The sequence below is a fragment of the Canis lupus genome, chromosome 6 (assembly GCF_003254725.2).
Source record: "Canis lupus dingo isolate Sandy chromosome 6, ASM325472v2, whole genome shotgun sequence".
Taxonomy (NCBI): Eukaryota; Metazoa; Chordata; class Mammalia; order Carnivora; family Canidae; genus Canis; species Canis lupus.
In genome coordinates this window covers 18,712,086-18,737,085 of record NC_064248.1, presented here as the reverse complement: position 1 = coordinate 18,737,085, position 25,000 = coordinate 18,712,086, and the positions used below count along the sequence as shown (strand labels likewise).

The 25,000-nt window shown below is 50.1% G+C and overlaps 1 protein-coding gene across 4 annotated transcripts in view; it reads right to left on the bottom strand.

Moving 5' to 3' along the window:
* Nucleotides 1-25,000, bottom strand: part of GSG1L (GSG1 like) — a 202,376-nt gene that overhangs the window by 26,508 nt on the left and 150,868 nt on the right. For all 4 annotated transcript variants that reach the window (XM_049111267.1, XM_049111266.1, XM_025415665.3 and 1 more), the window contains one exon: nt 12,551-12,662. In XM_049111267.1, coding sequence (XP_048967224.1) covers nt 12,551-12,662 — 112 coding nt within the window. The remainder of the gene's footprint in view (nt 1-12,550; nt 12,663-25,000) is intronic.

The window sequence follows — 25,000 nt, the reverse complement described above, 5'->3', positions numbered from 1 at the left end:
CACAGCTGCATCTTCTGGGCCAGACTAGAGCAGGTCCTGCTGTGGAGAAGACGAAGATCTGGTCCCTGCCCTGCTCACAGTCTGTACACTCTGACGCAGACATGACAAGAGTTCATCACTGGGAGGCAAGACAAGAGCGAGACCTTCCATCCGAGGGTGCCAGCCTCAAGGAAGGTCACCAGAACACAACTATGCTTCCATGGGGTCTTGGAGAACGAGAGAGCTTGCCAGCAGGGGAAGGGCATTGTGGGAAGAGGGAAGGGCGTGTGCAAAGGTGTGGAGGCGCAAGGCAGTAGGAACAGTCCAGAGACTGGCTGGGACGCTGGAGTGAGGGAGAGTGCGATTAGTTGGAGTTAATAATAGAGAAGCAGGGGGGGTCAGACACCCTAAAGGCTGGTTTCCGTGGGGGTTAAATTACCTCTGTTCATGTGTGACCTTGGGCAAGTTGCTTGACCTTTCTGCCTCTTATTCCTCATGTCATTTTAGGGGACATAACAAGCGCCAGCTCACAATGTTGTTGCCAAGATTGAAGGAGATGAGCCATTCAAAACATCTCAGAACAGCGCCTGGAGCATACAGTAGGCACCCAAGACAGGTTTGCTGTCATTACTACCGTCCGCAGTTTCAAGGTTCTTACTACCACTCCTGTCTGGCTTCATTTCCAAACTCTCCCTCTGAGAGATTAAGTTACAATGACCCGTGTGGCGTTCTGCTCCGCTCTTCCTCCAAGCACAGCTGGCCACTCTTGGCCACACTCACCTGATGTGTATGCGGAGCCAGCCAGAGCTGGAGCATCTTTTCTATCCACAACTGGAAAGAAGGAAAGGGGGGTGTGGGGCTCGGAGCTCAGCCAGCCAGGCTGCCAGGCTTCTCCGACCCAGGGTCCATTCGAGAAGTGGCCTCCTGCCTACTTCCTCTGGCCAAAACTGGGCAGTAACATTTAGAACCAGCAGTGGGGACCTGCCTGGCCCTGGTTGTTGTACCCAGTCTGGTGTCCAGGTCCCTGCTCCCCAGTGTCTGCCTTGATGACTGGTTTCCTCCAAATCAAGGGCTCAGTGCTACGGCCCTGTCTCAGGGCATCCAGCCTCCCCTTCTGCCAGCTACCTGTTGGTTCTCTCAATATCACCCCCCATGCGGTGCAGCCCACCTTCACACCCACTGCTCTTCTCTTCGTCAGCCCCAGGACACCCAGAAGGAAAGCAAGGGGAAGTATGAGAATTCAGCCTTTCTTGCAGGGATCCCCTATCATCACCTATCCCTTAGCGCCCAAACCATTAATAGATTCCTTGTTCCTTCATGATAAGGAGCTAATTTAGACCTCCCAGAAGCTCTTGAGTATCTGTGACAGCCCCTCTTAGAACTGTCCTGTCCATCAGAGTCCAGCAGGTGATCCCGACCTCTGTTCACAGATGATTGGATGAGGGCTGACATCTGACCGAAGGTGATCCAATCAGATATTCTCTCCTCGGAGCAATGACACTCAAGACTAGCTCAGCGTGGGATGTGTGTTTGAACTACAGAGGTGCAAATTCAGAACATGAGGTTGGAGAATAAAGAAGCGGGCTTTTCCTGGGATTCCACGAGGATACACAGGTTGGTTTTGCCTGACCAGCATCCATTCTGTTAAGGATCCAGGTGCTCCCCTCCTCTGAGGCCATGTGGTTTGTGTGCAGCTGGCTTCACCCTCAATCTTTAGGGATGATCACACGGCCATCACCTGGTCAATGAGATCATCTCTTCCCTCTAGATGCAGTAATTAGTTCAAGGATGGGCATGTGACACCCAAGTCAGGCTAATGAGATTCAATCGCAGGACTCTTGGAAATCTTTGTCTTGGGGTGCCAAGCTGGTGGGATCTGAGCCTGGAGCTGCTCTGGGGACTATGTTGCCACTATGCAACCTGCTAAGGAGGCTGACTCAAAGGGGGGCCATGAAAAAGAGCTAGATCCCTAAGATGAAGCCATTATCCCTGGATTTTTCAGCTATGGGAGCCCCAATTCCTTTATGAGTTTTTCTTTCCCTAAGCCAGTTTGGATTGAGTGTCTGTCATTGGCAACCCAAGTTCTTGGACAATTACTTTCTATAGATTCCTCTCTCTTACATAGCTTAGTTTTAAAGTGAATTTCTAGTCTTTACGGTCAGGGATCTAATCTAGGAGCGGGTCCAACTCCCAAATCTGATGACCCAACCAGAGGAGGAGCATCTCTCCCTGTCACACACCCCTGTTCGATTTCATCTCAGCCCTCACCACACCCTGTAATTCTCCTGTAGCTTTTATTCCTATTATTTATTATTCTTTGTTCTTAAATGAAACCTTCTATTTTGGGATAATTATAGATTCACATTTAGTTGTAAGAAATAATACAGAGAGATCCATGTACCCTTTACCCAGTTTCCCTCAATGGTAACATCTTGCAAATACAGTCCCCAGCCGGCATATTGACACCCATACAGTCAAGATACAGAGCGTCTCTATCCATCAGCACAATGATCCCTCCTGTTGCCATTTTACAGCCCCCCCCCTCCCCTCCCAACCTCTGGCAACCACTAATCAGTTCTTCATTTCTCCAACTTTGTCATTTTAAGAACGTTGCATAAATGGAAGCACAAAGCACGTATTTTGGGGATTGGCTTTTCCCACTTGGTATAATACTCTGGAGAGTCATCCCGGCTGCTGTGTGTATCAACCATTTGTTCCTTTATATCACAGAGTTTCTCCACATCTGCACCAGCATGTCACGTTGTCACTTTGGTTTTTTTTTTATTTTATTTTAGCTCTTCTGATAGATGTGTAGTAACACCTCATTGTGGTTTTCATTTGCATTTTCCTAATGGCTAATGGTGTTGAACATCTTTTCAGTTGCTTACTTGCCATCTGTTTATCCTCTTTGGCAAAATATCCGTTCATGTTCTTCTGCCCACTTTCTAATCGGATTGTTTTGCTGCTGTTGTTGTTTACTGTTGAGTTTTGAGTGTTTGTACAGATCCTAAATACTAGGCCTTTGTCAGAGACGTCGTAGCTTACACATACTTTCTTCCTCTGTAACTTGTCTTTCCAACCTCTTAACAAGGTCTGTAACAGGGCAAATGTTTCCTTTTTTTTTCAAGATTTTATTTATTTATTTATGATAGACACAGAGAGAGAGAGAGAGAGAGAGGCAGAGACCCAGGCAGAGGGAGAAGCAGGCTCCATGCAGCGAGCCCCACGTGGGACTCGATCCTGGGTCTCCAGGATCACACCCTGGGCTGAAGGCAGGTGCTAAACCGCTGAGCCACCGGGCTGCCCAGGCAAGTGTTTCATTTTGTTGAAATCCAATTTATTATATATTCCATTTATGCTTTTGATCCATTTGATACCAAATCCAAGACCTCTTTGCCCAGGTCTAGATCCCAAAGATTTTCTATTTTTTTTTCCCTAAAAATTGTATAGTTTTACAATTTTTATTTAGGTCCACGACCCATTTTGAGTTATTTTTTATACAAGGCATAGAGTTTAGATTGATTTTTTTTTTGTCTCTGAATGTCCAATAGTTCCAGCACCATTTGTTGAAAAGGCTACCTCCCCCACTCCACTGGATGGATTTGCATCTTTGTCACATATCAGTTCAGCCTATTTGTGTGGGTCTATTTCTGGGTCCCTTACTCTGTCCCATTGATCTCTGTGTATCCCTCTGCCAATACCACACAGTCTGGACTACCGTAACTATATATTAAGTCTTGAAATTGGATAGACTGGTTCCTCCCACCTTTAGTCTTGTTTTTCAAATTTGTTTTAGCTATTCTAGTTCCTTTGCCTCTCCTAATAAATTTTAGAATAATCTTGTCTATACCTACAAGAAGTCTTGCTGAGATTTTAATAGGAATTGCATGAGACCTATATACCAACGTGCGGAGAATTGAAGTCTTTACCGCAAACATGGTATTCCTCACCATTGATTTCAATCTTCTTTGATTTCGTTCATTGTCATTTTGTGGTTTTCAGCATGCAAGTCCTACAGAAGTTTTGTTAGATTTAGGACAAAGTGTTTCACTTTTTTTTAAGTGCAAATGGTATTGTATTATTAGTTTTGTTGTCCAACTGCTCAATGTTATAGAAATATAATTGGGGCCCTGGAGCGTGTGGGTGGCTCAGTTGGGTGAGCATCTGACTCTTGGTTTCCGCTCAGGCCGTGATCTCAGGATCTTGACACTGAGCTCTGCATCTGGCTCCACGCTCAGCAGGATGTCTGCTTGAGATTCTTTCTCTTCCTTGTCCTCTCCTTCTGCCCTTCCTCTGCTAGTGCTCTCTTGCTCACTCTCTCTCTCAAATAAATAAATCTTAAAAAACATTGATTGTGGTACCTGTTGAGCATCTGACTCTCAGTTTTGGCTCAGGTCTTGATCTCATGGGTCGTGAGATCCAGCCCCATGTCAGGCTCCATGCTCAGTGGGGAGTCGGCTTGAAGATTCTCTGCCCCTCCCCCTACTCATACACACACACACACACACACACACACACACACACAGGCTCTTTCTCTAAATTCAGTAAATCTTAGAGATATGTATGTATAATTGATTTTTGTGGTTTTTCTCTCATATCCCAAGACTATACTGAACTCCTATATTAGGTCCAGGCATTTTTTGGTAGATTTCTTGGATTTTTCTACATAAACAATCGTGGCATCTGCAAATAAGTATGGTTTACTTCTTACTTTCCAGTCTGTATGCTTTACTTTTCATGCTGTCCTGCACTCCTGAGAAGTTCTAGCACCATGCTGAAGGAGTGGTGTTCCCAGCCTTAGGGGGAACACATTCAGTCATGTTACTGCCAGCTGGGGTCAGGGTCCAGGCTCCCCATGGGATCTCCACTGCCACTTGGGGATGGGTGGGGCTTGTTACTGCTCCAGCAAAGTGACAGTCCCAGCTCCCTACTCCTGCATCACCACAGCAGGTGAGGGGGCACGCACTTAGGTGCCTCACTGCAGCCTGAGGAGGTGAATCCAAGCTTGGTATGGCAGGGGGTGTCAAGCCACAACCGTTGGTCTGCTTGTGCTTTGTTTTCCGTGATGTAGGACTATAGAGAGCAGTTATTGCTAAGTTTTCTTAGTAGGCTCCCCCTTCTCTGGTCCTTTGGCTACAGAAAGCAGACCTTTGGTGGGGTCTGTGTGTGTGTGTGTGTGTGTGTGTGTGTATGTGCGCACCTTTTGGCATTGCTGGGTTGCTGACTTCTTCATTTCCAAAGTGGGATGCACTAGACAAAAAGTCCATACCAATGTGCTGTCTCTCAGACCCTGAGAGAGTCTACTGAGTCTACTGTCTTCTGTCCGCTCTTCAGAGTCTTCTTATGCTTAAGTGCTTTATGTCTGATGTTCCAGGATTTAGTTATACTTAGCAGGAGAAATAGGGAGAAGTATGTGTACTTCATCCTTCCAGAAGTGGTAGTCCCAATTATTTGTTTTTTGATGTTCTTTCCACCCATGCCAGAGCTTCAGCTTCGTGAGAACAGGAGCTTTGTTTTGTTCACTGCTATATCCTTAGCACTTAGAACACACACAGTAGGTGCTCAGTAAATATTTGTAGAATGAAGTAATACAGATACGATGATAACACATTGAACAAATTGATATAAAAACACCGTCCTGGTTTTCATGTGGATGAAGGGCTCAGGGCTGCCTGCGTGAATCTCCCTGCTGTGCCTCATCCTAACACCCCCTGGGGCCCCCACGCAGGGCAGAGTTTGAAAACCTCAGGGCTGGAACACCTGCTGATGTTTGCAGCTTGCCCTTCTGAGCTGGTGCACTTCTGAGCTGGTGCAGGGAGATACGTGGGAGGTTGGCCTGGTTTTTGGAGCCAAGAGCAGAGTGGACACTGTAGGGAGGAAATGCGAGGGTGATAGGGTCGACACAGTGGTTGTCAACCACTCTGTCCTCTGGGAGCTGCAGGGCAGGGCAGAGGGGATGCTGGAGGCAGATTCAGAGATGCATACATAGATGCCACCTTGCAATCTGCCCCAGGCCCTGCTCAGTGGGAAGACTGTTTACTGACCACTGAGAGAGGCAGCCCTCATCCTCATTCAAGTCTGTATGTTAGTAAATTGAACACCAATAAAAAAAAAAAAAAAAAAAAGACAGATAGGCACAGAGTCACTGTGCAGGTCAGGACACAAATGCTCAGTGCCCCAGAGCAGAAGGGACCAAGAGCTGATGATGGCAGGTTCAAGAAGCCCAGCTAGTCCAACCATGGCCAGCAGGCACCCTTGGGCAGCCATACCGTTCCCTCCCTGGTCTCAGACAAAGGGAGGCCAAGGCTAGCTGCCTGGCAATACATGAAAAAGTGAGAGTTTCCAGCTTCCTGCTGACCACACAGCCTCTCAGCAGGGACATCAGTAAATACACCCTCTCCAGGGGCTCTTTGAGGCCAAGGCTCTTCATTGGTGATAGCAGCAGAAGCCCCACCCGTAAGGGGTCAATCTGCTGAAATGCCAGCTACGGCCTGCAGAGAGGGCAGGGCAGCCCAGGATCCCAAGAGAGGGAAGAAGCTAGCCTTCGTTGCCACTGCGCTTCACACAGACGGAGTCTCAGAGGCACACAGAGAGGCACCACCCACTCAGTACTGGCCCAACCTGCTACTCTTTGCTCTGTGACCTGTGCCAAACTGCTTAACCTCTCTGGGCTTCTAGCTCTTATGAAGTACAACTCCATGATCCTCTCCCACAGTCAGTCTGCAGGCTGAATGCTCAGGATTGGGGTTTCACTGTTTTGTGGTAGGAGGGGCGCTTTTTAAAAATCTTTCTCCATTTTGGTCAAATTCAAAAGAGAAGAACAAAGTGACTAGCTTTCCACTTTCCTGTCATCGCCAGGAAAACTGCCATGCTGACCTTCCATGAAGGGGTCACAACTCAAATTCCTGCAGGGTCTGGTGGATGATGATTTGGGGAAAGTATAAGGCAATAAGGAGTGGTGGGGACAACGGTGACCTGGAGAGCATGTGCCCCATCTAAAGGGGCAGCCGCCACTCAGCTTCAGCTCCCGCTGCCATGTGGCAATGCCAGTTAGGCAAGGCCATAACTTCTAATGGTGAAGAGAAGCCCCAAACTTGGATATTTATGTAAAAGTTTTACTTTTTTAGATGTTAAAAACAAATACATATTTTATTTTTTATGTTTTTAAACATTGTAGTTTTAATATTTTTTTAGATTTGTGTGTGTGTATGTGCGTGTGGTGTGTGTGTGTTTGTGTGTGTGTGTGAGAGAGAGAGAGAACACAAGCATGAGCAGTGGGGAGGGGCAGAGGGAGAGGGAGAAGCAGACTCTCCACTGAGCAGGAAGCCTGAGGAAGGGCTCCAACCCAGGACCCCAAGATCATGACCTGAGCCCAAAGGCAGATGTTTAACTGACTGAGCCACCAGGCACCCAAATACATCTTTTATATAACACCGTGGCAGGTGGACACAAAACATCACCGGGCTGGGTTCAGCCCCGGGCTGCATGCAGTTCGCAGCACCTAGGATAATTGTGTGACCTGAGCCTTTGCTCTTTCTGAGGCTGTGTCCCGGTCCCTGAACTGTCTGACATGGTAACTCCTCTGTGGGAGTCAGCGCAGCAGGACCAGACAGCTCAGGGGAAACAGGACCAAACAGCTCAGGACCCACATAGCTGGGGGGAAAGAAGGTAGGAGCACTAGAGGGGTCCCGGGCTCAGGCAACGATGGGGTTCTGAAGCTTAGGGCCAAAGTGGGGAGTCAGGCATGGGCAGGGCTGGATCGTAAGGAAACACTGACATCCTGGGAGCAAATGTGAGAGGCATGTCCAAGGCAGGTGGAGCCCAGAGACCAGACAGCAAGGGACCACTTGCCTGCCCACTGGAAGTCACCACAGGGACGTTCGGGACACATGCCTCTCATCAAGTGAGAGCAGCATTACCAAAGGCTCAGTGTCATTACCACCGTTTATGATCACTGCCCCTTATAAGCACTTCCTGTGTGCCAAGCACTTTAAAAGGTTGGTCCCACGTAGTCCCTCCAACAACCCTATGAAACACACATCACTATTACCTGCTCTAGAGACGAGTACACTGAGAGGCTGGATCGCTTGCCTTTCCAGCAACATTTGTGGAGCACACTCTCTGTGCTAAGCACCTCATTCGCGTCACTTCACATGGTCCTCATCATAGCCCCTAACCAGAGATGACCCTCACACCACCAGGAGCCTCACCTCCCGAAGTTCACGTTTTGTGCAGCCCCTCCTCCTTTTTTTTTTTTTTAATTTTTTTTTTTTTATTCATTTATGATAGTCACAGAGAGAGAGCGAGAGAGAGAGGCAGAGAGAGAAGCAGGCTCCATGCACTGGGAGCCTGATGTGGGATTTGATCCCGGATCTCCAGGATCGCGCCCTGGGCCAAAGGCAGGCGCCAAACCGCTGCGCCACCCAGGGATCCCAGCCCCTCCTCCTTGAATCCGGCCACATCACTTGCTCTTGACCAACAGAATGTACCAGAAGTGACAGTGTGACTCCTGAGGCAAGGTCATAAACTTGTCACTTTTGCTCAGACCTCTTGGAGTCCTTGCTCCCCGCAAGAGGCTGCTCCCACTGACTGCCTAGCTGACCCCCAGCCCCCAGCCCGCACCGCAGCCAGTGCTGGGAGGCGGGGCCTGCTTGGACACCCTGCCTGGCCACGTCCCAGATGATGCCGCCCCAGCCAACATCCCACCTAAGTGTCATGCAGGACCCTGAGCAAGAACGACCTGGCTAAGCCCAGTCAACCCACTAAACCGTAAAAGACAGTAACATATTTTTATTTTAAGCCACTAAATGTTAGGGTGATGTGTTATAAATGAAGAGAAAACTGACACACTGCTTGCAAGAGCCCCCTGAGTAGAGACTCATGCCATCCCCATTTTACAGATGAGGATACTGAGGTATGGGGAGGCTGAGTGACCTCATGCAACTCTGCAGCCAGCAAGAGTCAGAGTGAGAGTCTGTTCCTAAGTCATCTGATTCCTCTGGCCTCAACCACACCTCTGCGCTGCCGGCCCACAGCACCCTAGCCATGCACGTCAGGGTAAACTGTAAGCCAGGCTGTCTGACTCCCAATCATGGAAACTTCTCTTCCTGCACAGATGTTCCTCCCAGAAGCTGGTGCCTAACATCAGCTGGGCATCTCTGATATCTGACCTCTTAACCCCCACCTCCCAAACTCCTGAGGTGTGTCTTGCCCTGCTGGGTGGGGAGACAAGAGGCTGGCGCTGCCTGGCCTCAAAGCTGGTCTCCTCTCTGGTGCCTGGGGCAGGGACAGGGGAGGCGCTGGGTCCAGAATTTTGACAAATGGCCTCACACATATTAAACAAGAGAAATGACACTGCACAGCCCTGGCGAGGCCCCAAAAGCAAAGGATGAAAAATGGGGCTGATCCATCTTGCAGGCCTTGCTGACAAGAAGAAATGGATCAGCCCTAATAGGGACCGCACGTTGGGCCCCGGCCTTAAATAAGTCAAATGAGAACGAGGCCAGCCCCAAGGGAGCAGAAGAGCAAGCCACGAGGCCCAGCTTCCATAGAAAGAAAGGTTGCTGTGGCTGACATCAGCAGGCTTGGTTTTAGATGCTGGGGGCCAGGGTAGAGAGCTAGGGGCTCCTAGAAAGAGAGACCTGAGAATCCTATTACCACCTCAGGCTGTGGGACCCTGGGGGACTGACCCAACCTTTCTGAGCCCTAGTTTTCACACATGCAACACGGGGGTTTTGCATATGTTAATTTCATATCAATAACAGTAATATTAGAAGGGCAGGTGTCTGGGGCATCTAGGTGGCTCAGTCAGTTAGGTGTCGGGCTCTTGGGCTCTTGATTTTGGCTCAGGTCATGATCTCAGGATGAGCTCAAGCCCCATATCAGCCTCCATACTTGCACTCGGCGTGAGTCTGCTTGAGATTCTCTCTCCCCCTCCCTCTGCCCCTCCCCCAACTGGTGCTCTCTAAATAAATAAATAAATAAATAAATAAATAAATAAATAAATAAATAAAATCAATAAGAAAAAAAAAAGAAAGGCTGGTGTTTAAGAGCACTTACCATGCGTCAAACAGTGTGCTAAGCATATCTACAAACTGTCTTTGCATTACCCATTCTCGGAGAGGCAAAATACAGAGGCTGAGGGTGTGGGCTCCGAGGCCAGACTTGCCTGGGTTCAGATCCTTGCTCTGCCGCTCAGCAGCCAGACAGCCTGGATGGGTGACTTAAGTTCCCTGTGCCTCAGTTTCCTCTCCACAAAGTACCCGCCCCATGGTGTTGTTACGGCAACATACCAGCGCTCCATACATGGCAGGGATTATCACACACAGGCTCAACACTTAAAAATGTTCATTCCTTTCCTTTGTCACCTTCTCTAGCTCAGATGACGAGCTTCTGAGGTCAAGAGCTCAGGCAAGAACTGCTAGAGGGAGGGAAGCATTGGGTGAAAAGGGGGTCAGAGCCTTAGCTGGTTTCCCTGCGGTCCCTCCACTTCAAGGGATCAGGATGGTGTTGGAGGGTCCAGGTCCCTTTAAGGCACATGGCTTTACAGGAGTGGAGCCAAGCAGAGGGGGAAGGGGCAGCAATTAGCAGGAGTCCCCACGGTGGGGGGTGAAAGGGGGTCTTTCTGTGTTAGAGTCCTTCCTGCTCCACTCTGACCATCTTCCTCCAAAGCCTCTGCTACCTGCTGTTCCTCCTGCCCAGCACACTCTCTCGTTCCCTCCTCCACCAGTCTGCCTGGCCACCTTCTCCCCAGAGGACCCTCCCTGCCCGAAGCTGGGTCAGCAACCCCTCCTCTGTGCTCTGAACCCCCCATCACCACATGATAGCTTGTGTACTCGTCTCAATGGCCTGTTACAACAGTGTCTTGGCCACTGCTGTGCCTGCAGCTCCTAGGACAGTGGCTGTCCCCAAGTAGGCATCCAGTAAATGCATGTAAAGTAATTAAGTGGATAAATGGTCTGCAGACCTGCAGACCCTGGGTAATGGACATCTGTGGTCGCATTCTTGCCAGCATGCATTCCTTCTTCTGATGACCCCATCCCACCCCCAAATTTCTGCTGGGGGACCTCTCCTCCTCTTCTTTGTCCAAGGGTTTGGGTGGGGCCAATCCCTCCTGCTTGACCTTGTGACTCAGGCCAGACCAATGAGAGTAGTCCAGTCTGTTCAGGGTCTAAATCATTGGTCATGGGGTGGACACCTGACTTAAGCCAATCCAATGAAAGCCATAAGCAGGATGTTGGCTGGAAATATTGGAAAGAAGCCCCATGTTTCTGCTACTGTTGCTGCATTTGTAAAATGTAAGCCTTGAGCTGGGCTTGGTGACCATCTCTGCTTGGGGAAAAACTGCTTGTAAATGAAACCAACACAAAGGGAACAGAGACAGCAAAGTGGGGAGGGGAGATTGCCTAAGCTCCTGATGAATCACCCGATCACCTGGATCCAGCTGTGCCTGAAGCTGACCGTGTAGTAGCTCACCCAGCATCCATTCCACCTACTCACCATTTGTGAGTTTCTGGCTCATTCTTCATTCCAGAGGTGAGTGTGGGCAAGATAAGCCAATAAGCTCATGACATTCCCTCAGCTGTGGTGATGATTTCAGGAGAAAGAAAATGAGCTAAGCTAGGTCCATGCGAGGGAAGCTTGGGATTCTAGTCAATGTTGGGGAAAGAGAAGCCCTTTCTTCTCCTGTGATGTGGAGGAAGAAGCACCAGCCTCAGGAGCAGCTTTTACTTCACCAGGAGGGAAGCCCACCCAGGGATAGGGTTAATGTGCAGATGATCACCGAGGAAGAGGAAGAGTCAGTCCTGATGACATCAGAGACTCTGGATCGAACATACCCTGAAGTCCACGACATGGCTGCACCTTCCACTTACAGGAACCAACTTATTTCCGCATTGCTTGGACTGACATGGATGGATTTTTCTGCTACAACCCAAGGCACCCTAGCTGATCCACTTGGACTCTTCTGTTGCCTGAACTAACAATACATACCCCGTGTTTACCTACGCCTGGGAGTCTTGCCTTCCTTTGGATCCCTAGCCTGTCAGACCCCAGGGTTCCCACGGTTTGCTAGCTTCCATCTCCACCTTCAGAGCAGCCTGTATAGCAGGGTCGACAAACTTTCTCTGTCAAGCGTCAGGAGTAAATATCTTAGGTTTTGCAGCCCATCGAGTGTCAGTCACAATCAGAACCCACAACTCTGCTGTTGTAGCGTGAAAGCAGCCACGGGCAACAGGTCAGTGTAAGTGTGGCTTTGTCCCAATGAAACTGCGTTGATGGACACTGAAATCGAAATTTTGCCTCGTTTTCACACATCACAAGATGTCATTACTTTTCTTTTGATTTACTTTCCAGTATTTAGACATGTAAAAAGCATCCTTAGGTTGAGGGCTGCATAAAAACAGGTGGTGAGCCAGATTTGGCCCATGGGCCAGAGTCTGCCAACCCCAGCTCTAAGGTCTCAAAGTGCCTTTGGACTCTGGGCTGCCTTTGCCTTCATCTTCTGTCCCTCTCTCCCCCAGCTGGGCCGACTGCTGAAGTCCCAGCATGCCTGAAGGTCAAAGCCACTTACCAGAAGGACCACCCGTAGTCCCAGGAGTGGGGTCTCCAGTCTTCGGGGCCGAGGCTCACGGTGACCTGGAACACCTGTGTGTACATCATATGGGCTACCATTCCCAGGAGGCCTGTGGGCGGAGCAGAACAAGGGGTCAGGAGGCCATCTGGGGCTCTGTCCCCCTGTGTCTGTGCTGGGGGACAGCACAGGAGGCAGAGGGCTGGTGGCAGGACTCCAGCGGGAAGCCCGAGGGTGGTGCTTTCCTGGGCCAGCCAAGGTGCTGGAGTTTGGGCAAGAGGGCACAGGGCAGGCCTGGAGAAATTAAACAAAGGAGACACAGAGTCAGATCTGGGCCCAGATGGGCAAACTTTGTGAAGTACCAGAGAAGCAGATATTTTAGGCTCTGTGGTCCACGCAGTCTCTGTTACAACTACGTCTCTACTGCTATAGCACAAAAGAGCCACAGATAATACATAGATGGATGAGTATGGCGACGTACCAATAAAATTTTATTTTAATTTTTTAAATTTTATTTATTTATTCATTAGAGACACACAGAGAGAGAAGCAGAGACACAGGCAGAGGGAGAAGCAGGCTCCATGCGGGAGCCTGACATGGGACTCCATCCAGGGTCTCCAGGATCAGGCCCTGGGCTGAAAGGTGGCACCAAACCGCTGAGCCACCCGGGCTGCCCCCAATAAAATTTCATTTACAAAAACAGGCATCAGCCGAAGTTAGCCTGTGCACTATAGTTGGGAGAAGCAGCCTAGAGAGTATTTTTCAAACTGCAGGTCTGGACTCACTAGACTAGTGGGTCATGAAATCACCTCCACTGATTGCCAGCATTAAAACAACAACAACAACAACGACGACGACGGAATAGAATAGAAATATCTGATACCATCAAGTGTAGCAAGAGTGAATATTGTTTTGTGAAATTTTCAGTTCTATTCATGTATCTGAAATAAGAAATGCTTTCCTGTGGCTCATGGTCAAAAATCTTTGAGCCCACTGGCTGGGAGAATTTGGGTTCCCAAGGATCTGAGTGGGAATCCTATTCCATCACATTTTCACCTTGTAGCACTGGGCAAAGCTTCGTTCTCTGAGCTTCAAGTGTTTGAACCCTAAGATGAAGACTGTGACTGGTAAGGTGAAGGGTAGTGTCGGTGCCTAGGGGGTATGTTATCATTACAGCTATCAGGATTATTAGAACCCTGGGGGCAATTCTCTGTATGGATGGTGGCGTCGGGAGCCCTCATCAACCTGACTTTAAGATAGAGTGATAAGGTATTGATGAGGAGGGAAGACGTAGATAACGAGGAAAGTAATCATGCTTGTGCACCTGCTATGTGCCACGCATTCTGTTATTCCCTCTTAATTTTCATGACAACTCTCAGAAGTATCATGAAGTACCACGATCAGGCCTATGTACCATTGTTCAGGTTGCCCACTGCACGTCTCCATAAGGCTCTATTCACAATACAGTCTACGTGCATGTCCCTCCCTGGAGTTGAAGCAGAAGCCCTCTTGCACAGCTGTATATAGTAGCCCTCAGTATGATTATACCCATTTCACAGGTGAGAAAATAGAAGCCTGGAGTCTGTCCATGGTCACAAAGGGAGTCAATGGCATCTTTGTGACTGGTGTGCAGATCCAAATGCCCTCAACTCCAGGGCCTTTTCCATGCTGCCCAGCATGCATCTGTCTTCCCTCGGTTGCCTGATCACCCTCTCCCCTCTTCTTGAAGAGGAGGTAAGAGGAAAGGTGGAGATAAGGGGAGAAGAGGTGGAGATAAAGCAGAGACAGAAGAGACAGCAGGGCTCTGCATCCTAGAACCCAGCGTGGGGAGTGGAAGGAGGGGGCCATCCCGTGTTCCCATAGTGTGAAGATAAATGTTTAGCCACTGGTTCTCCAGAGGGAAAAGAAAAGTCCCAAATGGTCGTGATTGCCAAGTTCGATGGTGCAACTACTCCCACTATGGCCAATTTCAAGCTACCCATGTGCTGTCACTGAAAGCAGAGCAGAGCAGAGGTGTGCACAGTCGGTGCTCCAGCACATCTCTGGGTCTCACTCCAGTCACTGGACCCTGGGCCCAGTGGAGACAGAGGTGGCTGGGCACCTCTCTGAGCCTGGGTCAGCCCCTCATGGACAGTTCCCACTATTCTCAGACCTCAGATGCAAGCCAGTGGGAGCACTCGAGTCAGGAAATCCAGGGAGGAAATCCAGGCACCGGAGCCTCCTAAAGTCCCAGCCTACCCAGAGCTATCTCTGCCAGGCCCGAGTACACCCTAGACCGCATCCCTGGCTGTGCCCTGGCAGGTGGCACAGAACTGTCCTGGGCTATCACATCCAACAACAGCGTCCTCTCTGGTCCTCTCTGCCTGGGCTCAGTCTGTTGGCAGGAGGAGAATGGTGAGCCACAGGGAGATCTTATTTTTTTACTTGATACAATTCTGGGTGAACTTGCCAAAGGTACATAAGAGATATACCCTATTCTCTGGAACCGATGTATATGATTTCTTAATAACCAAGCACCGTGTTTTATTTATCCACTCAATTGACGGTTTTAAATTACTTCCAGCTTTTTGCTCTATAAGCAGTGCTGCAATAAACACCTTTCTGCAAGTCTTTGTGTATCAGCAAGCATTTCTCCGGAGGGAATAATAAGAATTTCTGGGTCATAAAGCATATGCATTTTAAATTTGAGTCAATGTTGGGAAATCGCTGTTACGCGCTGGTTGTCCCACCTTGTGCTTCTGCCGGCTGTCTGGGGGGACTTACCCGGCTCTTCACCAACACTGGAGATGCTAACACGTTAAAAACTGCTCCTTGCATGATGCAGGATGACACTTCAACACTGTTTTAAGTTTTATTTTCCCCTCATTGCTAGATTAGCTTGGGCACCTTTCACCCAATCACTGATCACCTTTGGGTAGATCATTCCTACCTCTGTGTATATAGTGCCTGTCTGTATCCTTTGTCAACTTTTTCTTTTTTCAAAAAACTACACTTTCCCTTATTAATTGGTAGGAATTCTTTATGTATCCTGGATATTAATCCTGCCTGTTGCATAGACTACAGAGAGTTTACTGCTTGTCTTTTCCTATGTGCTGAACATCTTTTTGTTTTTTAATTAATAGACTTTACTTTTTTTAGAGCAGTTTCAAGTTTTCTTAGAAAAAGTGAGGGGGACTTACAGAGAGTTCCCTGTGCTGCTGGTCGCCACCCTCCCAGTTTCTCATGTGATTAACATCTTGCATTTGTGCAGTACATTTGTTACAATTGACAAATTGTACTGATCCATTACTATTAGCTAGATCCTTAGTTTACATTAGGGTTTGTGCTTTGTGTTGTATTTTCTATGGATTTTGACCAATCTTTGGTAACATGTATCCATCATTACTGTGTCAAATAGTTTCACAGACTTAAAAATCCTCTGGGATCTACTTATTCACCCCTCTCCCTCCCTGCATCCCTAAACCCCTGGCAAACACTGATCTTTTTGCCACCTTCATAACTTTGCCTTTTCCAGAATGTCACATAGTTGAAATCATACGGTATGTGTGGCCTTCTCAGATCGGCTTCTCTCACTTAGCAATACACATATAAGGTTCCTCCATAGCTCTTCGCGCCTGAATGATATTCCACCGTCTGGACACATCACAGGTCACTCACCTGTGGGTCATCTACCAGGTGAAGGACATCTCAGTTGCTTCCAAGTTTTGGCAACTATGGATAAAGCCGTGTTTGTCCTACTTTTTGATATTTGATATCACCAAATTTACTAGTCTTTTCCTTTTAGGTTTTTGCTGCCTGTGTCTACTTTTAGAAAAGTGGCATCATAGACACATGTTCCTATATTCCTATATTTTTATATTAATTCACCTGGAATTTATCTTGGTGAATGGCTCGAGTTAAGGATCTAAGTTAACTATTTAATGAGCAGCTAATTATTTCGAATCCTTATAGAATGACCTGTTCTTTCTCCACTGATTTTTGTAAATTTTATTAATTTTGAGAAAGAGTGCACAAACGGGGGAGGGGAAGAGGGAGAGGAAGAAGGAGATTCCCTGTCGGGCAGGGACCCCAACAATGAAGCTGGGCTTGATCCCGAGACCCCGGGATCGTGACCTGAGCCGAAGGCAGACACTTAACCAACCGTGCCATCCAGGCACCCCCTCCACTGATTTTATTTTATTTTATTTTCCCTCCACTGATTTTAAATGACACAGTCCAAGCCCCACATGTATGTGAGTCTGCGTCCTAATGGCACTGTTCCACTGATCTCTCTCTGTTCTTGTGTCAATGCCACGCTGTTTTAGTTTAACCTACAGGAGAGTCTGTTAGCTGGGAGGACAAGCCTCTTCTCCTCACTGCCCAGTGCTCATTCCCCCTGGAATTGGTCCCCTACCTAGGAGCCTTGTGCCTTTAATGGGGTCCTGACCCCTTCCCAAGCCCCTGCCTCCCAGTCCCTTTCTGGGGGGTGGGGCTTGCTCTCCAAACCCTCAACCATTCTAACTTCTATGGTTCCTTCCACACTATGCCAGCCCAGATGCTCTCCGGGTGATGTGACCTCTGGGTGCCTTTGATTTTCTCATCTATAAAATGGGGATATTGGTAGCCATTGGTAATTCTAATGAGTATCTACTAAAGGAGAACATTCACGAGAACAACCTCTCCTTGTATTAGGGCAGTGGGGACATAATGAAAACTCCTAGCTAGACCCAGAAGCCAGACCCAGCCTGTTGGCAGAATAATTAATTTTCCAAAGTGTTAGTTTGAAAAACCATTGATTTCTCAATCGAATTCCATTTACTCCCAAATATGAAAGGCCGTGCTTTAAGAAAATTACAATTCACTCAAAGAAAGGTTGGTGAGGTTCTCTGATTGCATTTTGAAGATTCTCCTCTAAAAATCCGACCCTCGCCCATGTTTCTGGAAGCATGTCTGCTCGGCAAAGGGAGGTCCGTGGTAGCATCTGTCATACAAATCTTCACAGAAGGAATTGTTTCCAGCTCCTCTGAATTAAAAAGTGACTTTCAGCAGAGTGTCTGCACCTCTTAAATTAGCATGAACTAAATGAATGAGGCTTTCCTGCTCTGCTCCTGCTGCTTCCTGGTGGGGCCCCATACCAGGAAACTTGGCTGTCAGTCTCAATTTCCAACTCCTGATGTCATGAACTAGAGCCTCGACCCACGGCCCACATGGTGAGGCAGGCATGGCTCCTCCCAGCCCCTGGGGGACTTTGGAGAGCACTGGAAGTGACCTGAGTGAGGGGCCAGAGCTGGGCTGGGTGTGATGCCTCCCAGACCCCAGATAGGAAGGGCTGCCACGACTCCCTGCCCTACCCTCCACTGGTCAAACAGAGGATGGGAAGTGAACTGTCAAGTCCGAAAGGGCTGGCATGGGCCCAGAATTAAGAGACAGTGTGGGTGGGGGACAGAAGGTAAGCCCAGGGTAAAGCAGGAGTGAAACAAAGCGAGAGAGAGTCTATGGTTTTCAGTGCTGTCACTCACCAGCTATGTGACCTTGAGTAGGTGACCTCCCGTTTCCGTGCCTCAGTTTCCTCAAGCGTAACATGGGGGTAATAATAGCACCTAAGTATGAGTATGAGTATCAGGTGGCTTATGTTTGTGAAGCATCTAGAACAGTGCTTGGCAGGAAGGAGGCCCTATATCAGTGTTTCTTGAATGAATGAATGAATGAATGAATGAACGCATGCCTGAGACTCACTGTAGAGGCCCTGTAGATGGCACACTTGACCAGGGACCAAGTCTGTGGTCTCAGCACACCTTAAGTATTCAAAATGTGTCCAATGAACAGACGACAAAGGATGTCAAGGTGCATGGGGGAGGGGCAGCAGGGTGGCTCGTGGAAAGTCCTGGGACCAGATCTGACAACTCGGGAGAACAAGTCGTCCACATGAGCCAAGACCCGAGTCATCATTCATTTCTTTATCATTCGTTAATTCAATTTGTCAGTGAATAGTTACCAAATGCTTTTCACATGTCACGCATTATTCTAGTGCATGGGGACCACTGACAGACAACTAAGGCCCCGCCCTCAAGGCTCTCAGGTTCTACAGGAGAGATCCAGACGACGAGCACATAGGTTAACAAGAAAACGTCCAGTAGTGAGAGGTGCCATGATGAAAATAAAATAGGACAACACGACAAAGAGATCCTGGGGGCAGCTCCAGGGTAGGTGTGAAGGTGGAGCACACAGGACACGCTGATGGGCTGGACATGGGCCGAAGGTACCTGGAGTTGAGGATGACCTCTAGAGTTTCGGTGTGGGCAATCGGGCAGATGAAGAAGGTGAAGGAAGGAAGACACTGGGATGGGTGGAATTCCATTTGGGCCACATTAGTGGGATATGTATATCTTATATCCAAACAGAGCTAGCAAGCAAGCAGCTGAGTGTGCAAGTTTGGAGTTCAGGGAAAGGCCTAGGTTGGGATTAAATGCACGAGTCACTGGCACAGGGACAAGGACCTGGAGAGACCACCTGGAGAGAGACTGTAGGAGGAGCTGAGCCTAGGGCGGGCCGGAGGGGCGGGCGGAGCGGGCGAAGGAGAGGCCCCGGCGGCAGGAGGAAACAAGTGTGGCATCACCAGGGCCGGGCGATGTACGCAGGCCGAGAAGTGGGGGGTAGCCCGTGAGGTCAAAGATGAAGGCAGAGAAGCAGCCACTGGATGTGCCAACATGCAGACCGCTGGGGACAGACGCCCAGCTTCAGTAGGCTGAAATGAGGAGAGAAAGCAGCCAAGTAATCCTAGAGCAGGCATCAAAACCCTGGGAGAAGCAGGAAACAGGGGACAGCGGGGTGCAGGGAGGGATGCTGAGGAGACAGAGGATGTTCCTGTGCTCACCCCAAGCCATCAGGTAGACAGGGGGAGACTGCTGGTTAGAGGAGCGACAACCCGTGCAAGTGCAGGTGGCCCCGGGGCAGTGCCGTGCTCAGGAGTATGAAGTGGTAAAGTGAGATCCGGCAACAGGGCAGGGGGACGCCAGCGCTGAGGGAGGACACGCGGGAGTGCTAACCCATGATGCCGCCCTGTGCGGAGGGCAGTGGTGGACCCTGGCCCCGGGCGACCCCCCCCATGGGAACACTCTGCAGCCTGGAGCTGCCCCCTGGGTCAGGATACAGAGCAGTGATGCCCGCCTGGCTTCCAAGACACGTCTTGCACCTGGCCTGCCTCCCTTTTGCGGGGATTGGACGTGTTATGCTGAGGGCACGCTCCATTTAATTGAGATATCCGGGAAATAGCTGATTAATTAATTTATAATAGAGTTTATTATTAATAGATGCTGTCTAAGTGATTACTTCACACACTCGGAGAGCATTCAGGTCTAAATAATTATTCTTGTGTATGTGGGCACCGATCTGGATTTGCCAACATCCCATGCACGTCATGTCGGGATGTCACATGGCTGGTGGGGACCTGGAGGAGGCTGAAACCAGATGAGATTGGGCAGGATGACAGCAGAGCTGAAGCCCCTGCTATGGTGGCCTGACATTCAGTTGATTAGTCCCTGAGCATGTACTGAGTACCTGCTGGGAGCCAAGCTCTTTTCCAGCTGGGGGAGGGAATGCCCTGGGAACAAGTGAACTGGTCTCCCAGTGCTCTGGGGGGATGGGAGAAAGCTGGGGACTGGTGTGCACCAGGGCAGACAAGGTGGGGAAGGCCAGGGGCCCATGGGAAGGTCAGGAAAGAATGTCACCCAGAGAAAGTGACGTCCAAGCTGAAAGCTATGGGCTCCGAGGGAACAAGAGGGTGGGCCTGACAATGGAACCAGCTCTGGCAAAGCCCAGAGGCAAAGTGGCCAGGCGGGCTATTAGGGTTGTCAGGAGGGCACATGGGTGGGGGAGCTCCTGCTAGAGGGATAAGCCAGACACTGAAAAAGTTCTGGAGCTCTCTTAGGGAGTTTGGGCTTTGTCCTGAGGGCAAACGGGCAGGAATCATGGAACCCTCAGCAAGAAGGCAAGAATCAGACGTGCTCTTGTAAGATCTCTCTGGCCGGCGAGCGGACACCTAGAAGGTGGGAGGCAGGGAAGCTGGGAGAGGCCGCTGTAGCTCCCCAGGCGTCAAGGACATGGCCAAGCCAAGGCTGCTGAGGTCAGGAGGTAGGTGAGCAGGTCCGCCGGAGGTGTGGGGGCTCTGCTGAGATGGATGATTTGCAGCCACCCCACAGATGCTGGAAAGCCCTGCCTCAGGAATGGGGGGCGCGGGGACACAGGGTAACGGACGGGGTTGACCCACTTAACATCGGCCCTGGAATATGCTCCCGTGGAAAGAAAACTTTGAGATTCTAAAGGTTGGTACTTCCTGACACCCATCAGCGGGGAGGCAGACAGAAAAATAAATCCCTTATCTATAAGTATCTAAAACATAAAAAAAAAAAAATCCAGATGTTTGTCTGGACAGGGACCAAAGGCTGATTCTGACTGTCCCTCAAGCCCTTGGACCTGGGGAGGGCCGCGTACGGTGGGCCGCTTGCTCTGAAAACCGTGACCAAGGAGCCGAGCTGAGGCTCTGTTTAAAGCTTGCCCAGAACTATTTTTAAAGACTGGGCTATTTTTAGACACTCTCCCGAGAACCCGAAGCCTCTCTTGGTAGCATATTTCAGGGTTTAAAAAGTTCCTCCTTACACATAACCTAAATCTTTCCAGCTCCAATTTAAGCTAATTTCTTGCTCTGCCCTCCGAGGACACGAGGGTGAGCCGGTTGGCTTCTTCTCGGGGGGGGGATCCTCTGGGAGCTTGGCAATTACCGAGTCACCCCTCAACCTTGTCTGCCCGGTGCTAGATCGTTGCCATTCCTCTGCCCTTCCTACAGAGGTCTGCCTTTCAGACCACTTGACTCATTAGCATCACGCTTGTTTGGATTCTGCTCATTTCTCTATTTGCCTTTTAATGTGAAGTGGCCCAAATCAGAGGTGCTATTTAATTGGGGACCTTCCCATTTCAAGAACTGGGTTTACTGAACCGCTACCAGCCTTGTCCGCCCCAGCCACCTCCATTGAGCCCCGAGGCAAAGAACAGGCTCAGACTCTCCCCACCAGGTAGGGTTCTAGAAGGAGTCCCCCAAGGCTGTGCCCCAATTCCTGGTGAGTCTTGGGGTAGCACAGGGCAATTTAGTGGTGGGATGATTTTTGATATTAAAAATCATGAATTTAGGGGACACCTGGGAGGCTCAGTGGTTGAGCATCTGCCTTTGGCTCAGGGCGTGATCCCGGGGTCCTGGGATCAAGTCCCGCATTGGGCTCCCCAAGGGGAGCCTGCTTCTGTCTCTGCCTCTCTCTGTGTCTCTTATGAATAAAATATTTTAAAAAACATCATGGGGTTTGTCCCCCACCTGGTCTCAGCATTTCCTGATAGCCTCCTTCATCTGGGCAACTAGAGACAAGATCTCAATGACTTTGGGGCACAGATGTCACAGAAGACCAAGAAAACAAGAGTCTAAGTCCCAGCTTTGTGGGTTTCCCAAGTCTACATGCAGGTGCTCACTGGGAAGGCTTGGAAGAATGAGTGATGAAGCAGAGGCAGAGCCAGCTTCTCTCCCTTCTACCTGGGAACCAGATAAAGTTGCCTGCCTGGGGGGAGTGGGAGGAAGCAGGGGAGGAAGAGAGGACAGTGTGTCCCAGGAAAGAATGAATTTAACTATGCAGATGTGAGCAGAGCAGCCCCCTTCCAGGACTTCCCTGGGAGCACACAGGCATGAGGTCAGCCCCCACAGAGGGGCCTCTCCCAATATGAGCGGACGTCAGACAGCAGTGGGCATCCTAGCAGTCTGGCTATGGGCTCCCAACTTCAAGGTTGTTCAGAAAGAGTTGTGTCCTCTTGGGGCTGCTCCTGTGTGACTCTTCACATGCACTAACCCCATTTTGATGGCCTTGGATGTTCATAAGCCCCCCAAGACAAAGGGTGGGCCCTCACCTACAGGACGATGGTAGGAGGGAGGGGAGCAGGCATGGGTGGGAAGGAGGAGAGCAAGATGGGGCCCTCCATCACAGAGCTGGAAGGCTCCCCTGACATGTCTACACCCCAAGTCAAAGTTCTGGCCCTCTCTCCCCTGCCTTCTGCATCTTTACCCTGGAGATTCATATACCCCAGGACCGTGGTCTTGACATTCTACCCAAGCCTTGGCCTTGGGCTCAACTATGAGGAACAAACTGGCTCGATGCATGATCCTCGAAGCCCTGTCTGCCAAGAGAGGTGCCTTCTCAGAGGCTCCCAGCCAGCTCCACCCCCAGCTTCTAGGCCCCACCACTAAACAGAGATGCCTGTGAGCCAGGCACCCTGACGGCTTGCAGCTCTCATGTAAGACCAGGATGCAGACAGAGAGCCAAGCTAGGGGCCACAGGAGCTGACCCTCCGAGTCCTCACCCTGAGGCTTGGGGAGGTGTCCCTGGGGAGGGGTGTTGCAGCTGAGCCTGAAGGGGGAGAAGCTGCCCAAGCGTGGGACACACGTCCCTCAGGTGCTGGAGCTTATTCCAGACCAGAAGTTCTGCACCTTAGCATCACTGACATCTGGGGCCTATTACCCTCGGTCAAGGGGGTGAGTTGTCCTGTGCTTTGCAGGTTTAGCTGCATCCCCAGCCTCTACCAGTTCACTGGAGGCCAGGAACACTCACCTCCCTGCTCTCCAAGCAGTGACCACCAAAAATATCTCCGGAGGTTACCAACTGGCCCTGGTGGCTGCATGGGGGATGGGGAGAGGGAAGCCATGCCCAGGGGGAGACCAGGGGTTGAGATGCTCCACAAACATTTTTATAATGGTGAAGCTTTTATTTCCCCAGTTTTACGATTCCCTTCTATTTATTGCAAGTGCTACTGGCTTTTCATTTCCGGTCGTGATCTGAAGCTTCCTTTCTGAATACATTTAAGTTTTTTTAAAAAAGTGAGTGATTTAGAGGAAAATGTGAAGTAAGTGGCAGTCCCTGTGGATGTGGCAACCTTCGTGGAGGGAGGGGCGCACAACAGAGTGTGAGGAATGCTGGATCAGGTGAGAGCTGGCTGCCAGGCACCCAAGGGGGGCTGCAGGCTTGGGTGCATCCCATCAGCCACACCGGTGACAGGCTTAGGCATCTGGGGGCCATGGGCGGGTGAGTGGGGGTGGGGGGGCAGGGGAGTGCATCCTGCAGAGCACACACTCTCCCTTGGAAGTTCAAGGCCAGCTTTCCTCCAATCTGCACACTGATTGTCTCTCTTGGGTTGGGCACCAGAGGAAGGAATTAGCTTAACTTTGGGGGCCCTCGTGGCATCAAAGAGAAGTATCCTTAAACACTAAAAGCACGCTCTTTAGGCAAGACGCTCACACTAGGAAAGGCACCAGGGGTTCTGAAATCAGCGGGGGGCCAAGGTGGGGGTGCTCACTAGGGCCCGCTGTGTGGGCCCCTCCCTTTGGCTTTTCTCTCTCTTTCTGCCTCTGTCTCTTCTTCCGTTGCCTTCTGCCTCTGTTGTTGACTCTCCCTCCTGGTCTGGTTCTCTCTCCTTGTCTCTCCCTCCCAGGAGTATCTAGTCCACGTGCCCAAGAACCAGGCAGGAATACTCACTGTATTTGGGTCTCACACGGTGCTCCCCCAAGCCCCCCCACCATGGGTCCCTGGCCCAGGAGGGACCCTGGTCCACACAGAGAAAATGATGATGAATTTGGGGCCCCCCTTGCCTCACACCTGGCCAGCCTTGAGAACATTCCTCCCAAAGCCACTCTTCCATCCGCCAGTCACATTAGCTGAAATGCAAATCCTATTCTTCTGGCCGGTTAGATTTTAAGTGCTCTGGGCTTCCACGCTTCCCTGCAGCGACGCTGTGATACTATCCAATTAGTTTCGCTGCCCAGGAAGCTGCCTGCGCACCAGGAAAATGAGATGAGCTGGCGCCTTGCTGCAAAACCTCCAGAGACCAAAACCTCCAGACGGGCTCCTCTTCCTTGGGCACTTTACGACTTGCAAAGCACTTGACCATCCTCTCGTGGTCTGGGAAATAAAGGAGTATATAAGGCAAACAAAGCCCCTGTCCTCATGGAGCTGATATTCTTAGGAAGGAAGATGGAAAATAAATACATAAATTTGAAATTCAAGAGTTTAATAAATGTTATAAAGGAAAAGAGGGCATGAGAACAAAGTGGTAGTTTGGCCAAGGAAGCTGGCACCAGCCCCTCTGGGGAGGTGACATGTAAGCTAAGACCTGGAATTTGGGTCTGTTCTCAGATTCAGGACAGGGAGGCAGCAAGTGTGCTATGAGGAGCCACTGCAGAGTCCTGAAGACATGGGGGCCCGGGGCGCAGTCAGCCTTGCCCCCTTGGAAGCCCAGCGGCTCTACTGTCCCCACCACAGGTGCAGGTATCCCTGACATCTGGCTCAGGGGTGCTCATAGAGAGGCACCTCCTAGCCCACCCCTCTCCTGGGACAGGAGCCCAGATGGAGCCCTACACGGCCAGGTGACAAAAGGACAAAGTTGGAG